Source organism: Leptonotus elevatus, chromosome 6, assembly GCF_054856555.1.
Source record: "Leptonotus elevatus isolate MCC_2025b chromosome 6, RoL_Lele_1.0, whole genome shotgun sequence".
NCBI classification, from domain to species: Eukaryota; Metazoa; Chordata; class Actinopteri; order Syngnathiformes; family Syngnathidae; genus Leptonotus; species Leptonotus elevatus.
This window is the reverse complement of record NC_141244.1, coordinates 3,116,204-3,129,110: the sequence shown is the minus strand read 5'-3', so window position 1 is coordinate 3,129,110 and position 12,907 is coordinate 3,116,204. Positions and strand designations below refer to the sequence as shown.

At 39.6% G+C, this 12,907-nt stretch overlaps 1 protein-coding gene across 1 annotated transcript in view; it reads left to right on the top strand.

The window, feature by feature from the left end:
- LOC147171801 (exostosin-1-like) overlaps positions 1 to 12,907 on the top strand; it is a 35,993-nt gene that overhangs the window by 19,393 nt on the left and 3,693 nt on the right. Inside the window, exons 6-10 of the mRNA XM_086079603.1 lie at positions 2,995 to 3,113; positions 8,071 to 8,166; positions 8,867 to 8,956; positions 11,575 to 11,735; positions 11,822 to 11,993. Coding sequence (XP_085935729.1) covers positions 2,995 to 3,113; positions 8,071 to 8,166; positions 8,867 to 8,956; positions 11,575 to 11,735; positions 11,822 to 11,993 — 638 coding nt within the window. The remainder of the gene's footprint in view (positions 1 to 2,994; positions 3,114 to 8,070; positions 8,167 to 8,866; positions 8,957 to 11,574; positions 11,736 to 11,821; positions 11,994 to 12,907) is intronic.

The following is a 12,907-nucleotide window of genomic DNA, read 5'->3' as shown; positions in this document are numbered from 1 at the left end:
TGTTGGTTGATGGTACATTAAATACCAAAAGAGAGTTGAGCATTTCCTAAATCTCTAATCAAAATTAAAAGTCAGCATTCTGGTGCAAAATAGTGCAAAGAAAAAATATTCAAGGCTCTACACTAACTTTTGCACTGGTAGCACTGGTGCTACCAACTTTTTCAGTTGGTCGCACCACACAGGTTTTGGCACACCTTTTTGGAGGGAGATCCAGCTTGACCGTATTTGCTCATTTATAGTTGTCTCAATTTGCATAGCGTACTTTCAGATGACGTAAAGAATGACAGCGACTCAACATATACAGGAGCTGCAAATTATTTTACTCGAAGATTTGTTTGCACCAAAACAGGTCAATTATTTAATTTTACTTGGGGGGGGGAGGCTTTGGTTTTATGAACATTAGTTTGTTCAATGCAGAGGGGGCAGCTCTGAGCATGCCTAGCATCAGTCAAATCTGGCCCTTCAATATTATTATTATTATTATTATTTTTTTTTTTAAAGAGCTCAGTATTGTTCATTCGGTAATGTCATCATCATTGCTTTTTTTTCTTCTTCTTTTTTCTTTTTTTTTTGTATGTGGGTGAGTATGTGTATGTATGTGCGTGCGTGTGTGCGTGCGTGCGTGCGTGCGTGTGTGTATAAAAAAATCCCATACCGTTCACCTAAACCGAACACCGCCGTCAGGAGACCCGAGGAAGGACCAAAGAAAACAAAGGAAGGTGAAATCCAGCACCGACCAGACACCACCCACCAGGCCACCAACCAGAGTTCTTCACCAACCCCAGAAACATCTAAATTCCAACAAATCAGGGAGACCTAAGGAGAGACTGAGGAAAGGAAGTGGTGTGGTGGATCTGGCATGCATGAAAATCTCCACCAAAGAGGGGAGCCGTCGACCCCCGCCAGGACAGAGCAAGCGTAACACCTCAGGGCCCCCCAGGCCGCGGCAGCGCCAAAGGACGACCCCCGGGCCCCGCCAGGGCCACCGGCCGGAGAGCAAACCCAGGAGCAGGAGCGCCCCCCACCCCAACACGGCCCGCGCCCCCAACCCAACGCAGCAGGACGGGGCACTGCAGGCCCGCCAGGCACCCCACCGGTCCACAGCCACCGCCCCCATCCACCCCCGCCATCCACCCCAACCCAGCCCCAGCCGCCCCCAGGCAATATTACTTTTAATTAGGTCGTCCGATGCAGTGTTTCCCAACCAGGAGTATGTGAGCACATTGCATGGGGTATAATATGTAAACTCGGGTAACTGATGAAGATGAGATAAAACTGCTATACTGTGACTGTGTACTTCCCCTTCAATGTTTTGTTTAATGCCTTTTGAAAAGGGACTATAGTAAAGGTGCTCCTATTTTTTATGGTAAATGTTATAAGAATGATATAAAACAGCAGGTTTATTCTTTATTTTTGATTCATTGACATACCAACAACTTGAATGGAGAATGAAAGCCTAGTAGATGATTTGGTATTGTAAACAAAAGTGTCTAGTTGGACCATTGATTGTAATTAAGTAAAAAACAAAACAGTGATATCACACCCACCATTCTTCTTAATGTATGCCAGCTTTTATAGATTGATAGAAAGCTTACATTAAGTTATTTGCAATTATTAACGATTAATATATTGTTGGACTTTTTTCTGTCTGAGTTTAAAATGTCTGACAGTATTTGCAGTTTGCCTTGCCAAACGCTGTCATGTGTTTACGCTCCCGTTAGTGGCTCATTGCTAACGTGGCAGACTTGTGTCGTATGACTCGTATCATACAATGACAGACTAATTAACAGACTAATTAACTTTCTTAGCGTCCTTAATAGGCAATTAAATATAATTTCGAGGTGGCATAGTGTTGATGTTAGAAGTCGACAGTCGACAGCAGCTACTCTGCCGGGGCCTGTGTAGCATGTGGACGAGCATGACCCTAGCCTGCCGCCGGGTCCCCCATTGCCGCTGCCCGCCCAGCAGCCGCCAGCCAGCCAGGCAAACCCTGACTCTGAGGCAAACTGGTTTATCTTGCCAGTAAGAGCTCAACTCACCATTGTAAAACTTCTCCTCTTCAGCCTTTGCGATAGTCCTGAGTCGCGCCGCTTGATATACGGAAAATGTAATATCCAAGTTGTCCAGCTTGCAATGTCACAATGTCCTTTTCATCAAAGTGAGATGTGAATTCACTACTATAAACACTAATTTGCTCTGAATTGAGAAAATCCTTAGCTTGCCGCTGCTATCCTGGCGCCATGGCTCAGTAAACATTGCAGCGGGATCAGGCACGTAACTTTTGGAGTGTTGCTATTTGTGGCACATTGAACTGAGCCATTTTTTCTTGGAAAAAGGGAATAAATTCTAAACACACTTTTTATACACACTATGGAGAAACTAAGGAACATTTATAATAACATTTTGAATTTAGTATTGATGTAGTTATTTGCAACAGGGGGGGCATGTGGGTTGGCAAGGGATTTGGTATGGTTGGCAGGTGCCACACCCTGCCACCCTGTAAAACTACATATGATCCTCATTTATTAATTACACTTTACACTTATCATTTCTTAATCTAGTTGATGCTGCATGTTTTTCTTTAGGTATTTTCATTTCCTTTGCGGAAATAGTTATAGTTTAGATACTGCATTGAATCTGTATGTTAGTAGGAATAGTAATAATGTTATAAGGTCCAGTCTGAATTTTGTGTGTGTTTTAATGAATTATTTATTCTTCATCTCATCCATCACAAAATTCTAAGCGTAGCTCCATTTTAGCGATTGATTACTGCAGTTTGCCATTTGTTTGCCTCTTCAAATTAATTAAACAGATATGGTGCACCTAGAGACGACAGAGAGAATTACACATCCCCTTTTGAGCCATTTTCTTTTTCGATTGTCGTCCTGATGAGACCAATGTACACTAAAAGATATCCACACACTTATCATTATGCTGTACTTGGAATTTGATCGCTTATTTTCTCCCCTTGGCCACATCTTTGCTCTTTTCCAGGTATCATGGCATACCCCAAGTTTACAGCTGTCATTCACGTAGTGACACCACTGGTCTCACAGTCCCAGCCAGTCATGAAGCTGCTGGCAGCTGTGGCCAAATCACAGTACTGTGCACAGGTGAGGCAAACCAATTAATTAATTTATCATTGTGTCTTGACAACATAAATTAGAATTAGTCTATTAGCATGTTTCTGTCAAGCATTTATTTTATCTACTGTTATATGGTGATGTTCTGGTGGGAAAGTGATGTTTATATATTACATTACATGCTAATCTTTGCAAATGTATTATCTAGGCAATGACTGCATGCATATGGAGGACCAACAATGCCAAAATAAATATTAAATTAATAAATGAAAGTGAAAATAAAAACAGGTATAAAAACATAATTCAATAATTAAATACAGTACATTAAATATAACTGAAATATTTTAACGACAAAAAATATAGATATAAATACATAAATATAAGTAAAATTTAAAACGAGGCCACTGGGCTGCCCTTTGGGTATCCTATGTAGAAAATCCAAATGGCTTGGCTGTGGGACTTTAACTCTTTGACTGTCAGACGTTTTCAGAAAAGGGATGCCGTCAGTGCCAGCCGATTTAAGCATTTTGACTGATCTTTCAAGGTCCACAGAAAATGTTATGTTTGGACTATGGAAACACACATACTACCAAATGAAAGATTGAACTTTCATCTTTCATCAGAAAAAAAAAGTTTCTACCTTATTCCGTTCTTTAGTAATCAACAATAGAAAATGGTTAGTTTCATCCGATTTCGCTTGTTTTGGACTAAAATACAGAGAAATCAAGCTTTTAGTGAAACGATATTATTTCATGCACTCTAGTGAATTTTACACTTCTTTTTGTCCATGAATGATGCCACAAACACCTAAATAGTGCTTTACTTCTATAAAACACTACCACCAAGAATGAAAAAGTTTTTTTTGATAGCAAAATACGTTTATTTACATTCAACAGTGTAACAATTTGACAACAATTTGGCAAACTATTTACAAATGTGTGCAACTGTGGTGCTATTTACAAATATGTGGATGTTTCAACGACAGTTTTTCTTTTTGTGTAACTCCCCTGCGTGCAAGGAGACGCAATATGATTTGCAAAACAGATTCGTTTCACTGCGATTGCCTCTTCGCGTGCAGAAGCTACACTTTCTTGCAGGCCGTTTTTTCCGGGGAATAGCAAGTATATGCTGCAGTGTGTGTTGCCATCAAGTCTAATATCAGGATCATGCTACGGTTACGTTACGGTGGTGTTACGTCTGGCTTCCTCATGTCCTTCAGTTGCTATACCGGGTGGTAAGAGATGTTCTGATCCATCTTATCCACTCCATTCATGCTGGCATCGTAGTCCAGAAACAGTGTCTTCTCCGTGATCAGACTGTACCCGCTCCTCCGATGAATATGCATTGGACTCGGGGTACTCTTCATTGTCCGACAAAATGTCCGCATGTGCAGCTCCGGCGTTAGCAGCGCTAGCCGGTGATGCATTATGACGTGAGAATAAAGGCCGCGTCCAACTGTGGCGTCCAACTGTGGCGTCCAACTGTGGCGTCCAACTGTGGCGTCAACCTCGGGATTCACCATCATCATCATCATCAATGTGCATTGGTCGATGCTTTTCGACAACTCTCCATCGCCCGATCGAATGTCCGATTGTGTAGAAGTACCCGGTCGGTTATTGTGCGCGTTTTCCGGCGTTCGCAGCGCTAGCCGGTGAGGCTTACTACGTGATCATAACGGTCGCGTCAAGGCTTCCAACTTTGGCGTCAAGCTCGGAGTCATCATCATCGTCGACATCAATGCGCTTTTTAGTATTGATCGATGCTTTCCGTCTTTGAAAAAAATGCTCAAGCGTGAGCTGCTTGCAACCGGTCGCCATTGTGGCTTCATCAGCCATTGTCCCCTCAACACTCTAGCTCCGCCTCACGTCTTCTACTGACGCCCACGGTGGGCGGCCCATCCAACCTTGTGCAAAGAGAGTCATCGCTGCCATCTAGGGGCCAAAACGAGTCATTATACTAACTAGATCTGCTTGATACTTTCAGCATAGCTGCCCAAGGCTTTCCTCCACCCGTTTCCAAAAAAAACAAAAAAAAAACATAGTGAACGTCTTTTAACGTCCTCGGCGCCCTTCCGTATGTTTTTACTAAACGTTTTATAACGTTTATGGCGGTCAAGAGTTAATTGCGCTAATTTTTTGTATGTGTTAATTTGCAGCATAATAAATTAATCTAATAGCGTGTTGTACGTACATACACACACGCACACGCACGCACACACACACACACACACACACACACACACACACACACACACACACACACACACACACACACACACACACACACAGATACAGTGCTGTTCAAAAGTTTCTGAACCTCTTGAGCAATTTGGACTTTCCAATTGTTTCAACCTGATTTTGTTGTTTTGAGTCTGAACCATTACATTTTATATGAAATAACACGTGTAGGTTTATCAATTCAATGCAATGTTCTTTTTTAAATCAATTTTGTAGTTAAAACTTCACTAAAAAGACTTTTGGGTAAATTCATGTAGGTGCAAAAGTAAGCGAACCCTGAGCTGCATTGCTTAAAACAAACTGTCAAGTAGGATCAGGTAGGACAAATTGGTAGCTAAACTAACCACTGAAATGGACCAATGAAATGAGAGGGTTTTAGTGAAGAAATTGTACATCACTGACAAAAACAGAGACAAAACCACTTCACTTACGTCTTACCCAGGTGAACCCATACAGGTCAGTCATGCTGAGAGGAAGAGAAATGGGTAGTGACGATATGGGCCAAAATAAAATGCAGTGGAACCTCGGAGTTTGAACGTCCTGGAACTCGTACAATTCGGAATTCAACCAAAAAATCGGAGTAAAAAATGCCTCTGAGTTTGAACTCATATTTTTAGGTTGAACACTCAAGCAAAGCAAGCTAAGACAAACATACCTTGAAAATGGGTAGCCGAGTGAAGCCGAACAATGCCGAATGCTCACGTTGCGGTAGTTAAGACGATGCACTGCTCATTTCCAGTCAGATCGTGAATACCCCCGGAGGTGCTCCATACTCGTGAGTGCATTTTGATTATTCCACAAATGTTCTTCGCCATGGGCCCAAAGAAAGACAACAGTGCCAGTGGCAGCAAAGAAAAACATACAGTGCTACGAAACACAGTGGAATTAGGAAGGAAATTGTCGCACAGTTATAACTACCGTGACTACTTCTGTAAATACTGGCACGAGGACCCCACTTAGCTGTTTAACAACGTGCCTGACGTTAAACAACGCACGCAAGGACCGCTTAGTAGTCTAACAATATGCCCAATGTAAAATACACAAACTGCACAAAAGCACTGAACTAAAGCTAGCATTAACATAACATTCATTATACACTGATGCCATCACATCACACCACAACAGGTAAGGTAAGGAATTTTTATTGTTTAAATACTGTACTGTAAATGTAAAAAACATAAATAGAAATTAAAATAGGAATTTTCTGTTTTTGGAGCTTGGGAACTGATTAATTGCATTTACATTATTTCCTATAGGAATTTTTTTTTTCCGAGGTTGAACAATTCGGACTTTGAACACTCCGAGGTACCACTGTATCTCGATTTTTATTTTTATTTTTAAAAACTCGAATGATATTTTGACGTTCTTTTGATATTTTACAGAAAGAAACAAAAATCTTGTAAATCTGCACTCGCTTCACAGAATAATTATTGACTGCGTTTTTGAACAGCTCTTGTTTACATTTTAATTTGTTCAATACATCTTCTGCAAATACTTTTTACAACAATATTCTATGGCGACATTTAACAATAAAAGCTTTATTATTGTTTCCAGGCCTATATGAAGTATTTTCATTGATTTTTCTCAATCTTTGTCAATTAAATTTATTTTATTATTCCATAATAACAGATATGGTAAATGGTAAATTGACAACTTTTTATAAAGCGCCTTTAAGTACACCATATTGTTCCCAAAGCACTTTGCCTCACATTCACCCATTTACATCATCACATTTTAATCTGCACTGTACTGGTGCACCACTGCCAAATACTACAGAAATCACAAATGTTTACTACAGCAGTCAGAATGGGGGTGGAGACATTTTCATATATATATATAATATTATAATACATATATATATATATATATATATAATATTATAATACATATATATATATTATATATATATAATATTATAATATATATATATATATATATATATATATATATAATATATGTGTATATATATATATTTTTTATTATTATTATATATTATACTGTGGCGGGACCTGAAGCAGGCAGTTTATGCTAGACGCCCATCCAACCTCTTTCAATTAGCTTTATTTTGCAAGGAAGAGTGGCAAAAATTCCCCCAAAGTTGATGTGAAAGACTGATAAATCACTAAAGAAAGTGTTTGGATGAAGTTCTCATTGCAAAAGGAGGTGCAATGTCCTATTAAGTGAGAGTAAAGTGTGTCACACAGCTACATTAGCAGCAGCCAATAGAAAAGCACCTTCAGTTGACGTCGCTTGTAGGAGACAAATTTGCCAACTCAGCCTTGGTGTTACTTTTCCATTTTACAATAATGTTTATTAAATATTGCGCACAAGTCATTTAGATTTTTTTTAACGAAAACTAATATTGAAACTAACTAAAACTAAGCATTTTTTTTTAAATACATTTTTTTTTTTAAATAAATAAAATAAAATAAAATAAAATAAAAACTAACAGAACCACCCTGAAAACTAAATTAAAAAAACTAAACTCAAAACGAAATATTGGCGGTATTAGGATCGGGACACTTTTTTTTATTTCCCTCTAACCCTGGTGGTGACCCTAGGATATTTTATTTATTTTCAAAACATGTCTTATGTTTGAGAAATTACAGTACCTGAATTTGTTTGGGAATCACTGGCTTCATAATTTTTGTTTTTCATCTCTGCATAATTAATTGCTACACTAGACAAGGATTTTCCAGACTGTACTTTATAAAGCATTATTTTACTTAACCAGTCTTTCCTTTGTGCAGGTGATAGTTGTGTGGAACTGTGACAAATCTCTTCCCGCTAAGTACCGCTGGCCTGTCACCTCAGTTCCTGTCATTGTTATAGAGGGGGAAAGCAAGGTAAAACCTAATCCCACTCTACTTAGTTATGACTGCAGTATTTACATTGTGTGTACAGAGGCTGAGGTTCCTTTGTATTGTGCCCATGAAAAGTGTCATTTATGCCAGTGGTTCTCAAGCCTGGTCCTCGGGAACCCTTATCCAGCCTGTTTTTCATGTCTCCCTCAGCCAACACATGTGATTCAAACAATCAGCAATCTCTGCATGAAGCTTGGGAACGATCCTCGCCTTTGTTGGCTGAGGGAGACATGGAAAACAGGCTGGATAAGGGTCCCCAAGGACCAGGGTTGAGAACCACTGATTTATGCTACTTTGCCATCCCGTTTTAATTGGCTTACACAATCAGCTAATTTTCATGTGTTTTGTTTTTATTCAGAGTTTAACACAAAACAAGTACAAAGTTGTCATGATTCATGTTTACACTGTGTCCAAGTATTATTGTTTTTTTTATTTAATATTCCTTTAACAGAACAAGAATTGGAATTTTGCTGTTTGATATTCAGGTCATTGTTGCCACTGGCACAAATGACACATTATGTACTTATTTGTGTAGGGCTCTCCTGGGAAGTAAATGTACCTCCATTATTATCCAATTGTCATCTTGTTTATTTGGCTGACTCGGTGAAATTAAGCTGCATTAACCCATTAAGACCTAAAGTTTTTTTGTTTTGTTTGTTTTTTGTCTCACACATTTCACCAGGTTATTAGCAGCCGCTTCCTTCCATGTGACACCATCCCCACTGATGCTGTGCTCAGTCTCGATGAGGATACTGTGCTCTCCACCACAGAGGTTAGGCCACAACTACAGCAAATGTTGTTGTTTTTTCCTACAGTGTTAAAGGAGTGGGCTTGTTAAAGATTTGCAGGTTACGCTCTTGTTTTATTATGGTGGATACATTCAGACCCACGCCGAATAACTGAAAATCTGCGATATAAACGGAGATTTTTCTTATCTCCTACACACGTTAAACACATTCAAACTTATTAAAACACATTTTAAAACTTATTTGAACATACAAATAAATTGCAACCATAACATATTGTAGTATGTCTGTGTACATGCAAGTTTGGGGGTGCATGCGAGTGTCTGGTTGCTGTGGCTGACAGCAGCTTTTGCTGTATGAGTCGTTAATCAACAAAAACAATTTTACTTGTTCAATTAGAATTGTCGTTAACAATTTTACAGTCCTCTTTAACATGCTGTTTGTCATTCGCTGTGCGTAAAAAAAAAATAGTGGCATGAAAGGAACTTTAAATTAACGCACTAATTTGGCACCCCTAATATTTATATTTTATTTATTTATACAGGGTTAGGGTTAGTGTGCAGTCAACGTTTACATGTAATTGTTTAATTAAATGTGAAAAGTTGAAGTGAGAGACGGATTTGTTTGCGCTGTTGTAATCTGATTTATGATTTATGTTCATGCCACTTGTTTGGTAGAATTTCCTAACTTTGTCGTAGTGAGTGCTTAAAAGACTGCAAGTCAAAGTGTTTGGACGTTAACAAGTCTATTGAAGGAGATGAACTTAATTCATGGTTTACTCACCTTGATTTTTAAAATAAGCCTAACGCGTAAGACACTGCCTCAGTGTTTTTAGATTTTTTTGTTAGATTTTACTATGATATACTGAAATATAATTACAATCATGATTATATATATTGATAATTAAATGCAATTTATGCAGTGTCAATATTTGCAGTGTCTACCCTTTTTTCCAAGACCTCTGCAATTTGCTTTGGTATGCTGTCAATTAACTTGACAGCCCATTCTTGCATAATCAATGCTTGGATTTTGTCAAAAATTTTTGTTTTTTGTTTGTCCACCCGCCTCTTGAGGATTGAACGCAAGTTATAATAATAATAATAATAAATCATTGGATTTATATAGCGCTTTTCGAGACACTCAAAGACGCTTTACAGAGGAATGGATACATTATTCATGCACTCAAACATTCACACTGTGGTGGCGGTAAGCTACTTAAGTAGCCACAGCTGCCCTGGGCAGGCTGACGGAAGCGTGGCTGCCAGTGTGCGCCTACGGCTTCTCCAACCACCACCAAACATTCGCACCTTCCATACGCCAGTATGAATAGCACTGGAGGGAATGTGTGTGAAGTGCCTTGCCCAAGGACACGACGACACATGACTTGGGGAGAGCGCTGATCAAACAGCCGACCTTCTGGTTACTGAACGACTGTCTCTACACCTTAAACCACGGCCGCCACAAATTCTCAATGGAATTAAGGTTTGGGGAGTTTCTTGGCCATGGACCCAAAATGTTGATGTTGTTCTCTGTGACCCATGTTATCATTTATGCCTTATGGCAAGGTGCTCCATCATGCTGGAAAAGGAATTGTTCGTCACCAAACGGTTTATGGATGGTTGGGAGAAGTTACTCTCGGAGGATGTTTAGGTACCATTCTTTATTCATGACTGTGTTTTTAGGCAAAATTGTGAGTAATCCCAGTCCCTTAGCTGAGATGCAACCCCGCACATGAATGGTCTCAGGATACTTTACTGTTGGCATGACATGAGGACGGATGGTAGCGCTCGCCTTTTCTTCTTCAGACAAGCTTTTTTCCAGATCCAATCAGAAAGGGGATTCATCAGAGAAAATGACTTTACACCAGTCCTCAGCAGACCAATCCCTGCATCTTTTGTAGAATATCAGTCTGTCCCTAATGCTTTTCTTGGAGTGAAGTGGCTTCTTTGCTGCCCTTTTTGACACCAGGCCATCCACCAAAAGTCTATGCCTCACTGTGCGTGCAGATGCACTCACACCTGCCTGCTGCAATTCTTGAGCAAGCTCCACACTGGTCGTGGCCTGATCCTGCAACTCAGTCCACTTTAGGAAACGTTCCTGGCCTTTTCTGGACTTTCTTGGGCGCCTTGAAACCTTCTTCACAGAAATTGAACCTCTCTCCTTGAAGTTCTTGATGATCCGATAAATGGCAAATATGGACTTAGCAAATAATTTCAATTCATCTGATCACTGTGCATACTGCATAACATTCTGGAGTACATTCTAATTGCCATTATCAAAAATGAGGCAGTAGATTTTGTGCAAATTAATATTTGTGTCATTCTTAAAACTTTTGGCCGAGACTGTACATGAGAAGAAGAGCTTGGAAAAAAGTATTGCGTTTTGAATCACAATCACGACATTGAGGGGGGGAAATCTGATTACCTTTCAACGCCTGCCTTTCAGTGTGAGAACAGTACTGAACTGCTCTATAGGAATGAATAATGTACAAACAGAAAAGGCTACTCTACTATGCGTCCTACCGTATACAGTGTATGCAGATACGAATGTGTCTGATGGCAGCAAAAAGAACAAACCTGTGCAGTTTGTCAATGACTCAGTTCCCAAAATGTAAGAGTCTTCTTAATGCCTCCATGTCGTCTAGGTGGAGTTTGCCTTCACAGTGTGGCGAAGCTTCCCAGATCGCATCGTTGGGTACCCAGCTCGCAGCCACTTCTGGGATAGCAACAAGGAGCGTTGGGGCTACACCTCCAAATGGACCAACGACTATTCTATGGTGCTAACTGGAGCTGCCATCTATCACAAGTACTTAGTCCTGCTGTCATCACTCCCACTTTTTCAGACACTGTTCCATTCTACTCAACCCATTCTTATTGTCCCATTGTCCTCAGATACTACCATTACCTGTACACTACATACCTTCCGGCCAGTCTGAAAACCATGGTGGACCAGATGTCAAACTGTGAGGATATTCTGATGAATTTCCTTGTGTCCTCTGTCTCCAAGCTGCCCCCCATCAAGGTCACGCAGAAGAAGCAATACAAGGAAACCATGATGGTTCAGGTGAGTGACGCTCTACAGTTTGGACCAAACATTTCCTCTTATGGAAAATTATTTCCACCCTTGATAGTTTACTATGGAGGACCAAAACTGCCAAAATTCAGACATTAAAAAAATATATATAATAATAAATGTCGAAATAAATTCAAAAAATAAATTTATACATAGAATTAATTATATAATAATATAATTAATCAATCATGCTCATATTTATTTCATGCTGCAGACGCTCTGTCAAGATAAAATGTTATTCAAATAAGGGGGCGGTCCTATGCGTGCCTTTCAATGGTCGAGTGAGCGGTGACAGTGGACAAGATAGTCGTCCATTGCTGGAGCCAGGCCCGGACTCACAAAATCATCCTGTAAATAAAGAGTATCCACATAATCTTATGTTGACTGTCTCATTGTCAATCAACTGCACAACTGCCTGCCTTTGTTACTAAGGGTGTCACAGAGTTACAATACTTTAATATCAAAAGTAGCAAAACTTTAATCCATGAATTGAAACAACAAACAATATAACTATTAAACCTTTCATGTACAAAAATAACACATAAAAGCGGCAAAACACAATCACAAGCAGTGACGTGCAGTGAGCTCTAGTTTTGGGGAGGCAGGCAGTCGCAAATTGAGACGCACACACCAATTACAAATTGGTGTGTCGGCAGGCGAGTGTACAACGTATCCTAAGGTGACCATATTTTCATTTCCCAAAAATAAGAGGACACTCAGCCTGGCCTCGAGATACTTCATACTCAGATACAAGATGCCATACATTCAAACTATTTTGACATATGCCTCCTCTGTATGGGTAGAAAATAAAACAAAAAAACATTACTCTCTTTTGAAGTCTTTATTTGCTCCACAATCTTTTATTTATTTATTTATTTTACTTCGAGTGGGGTTCGCTTCGTACC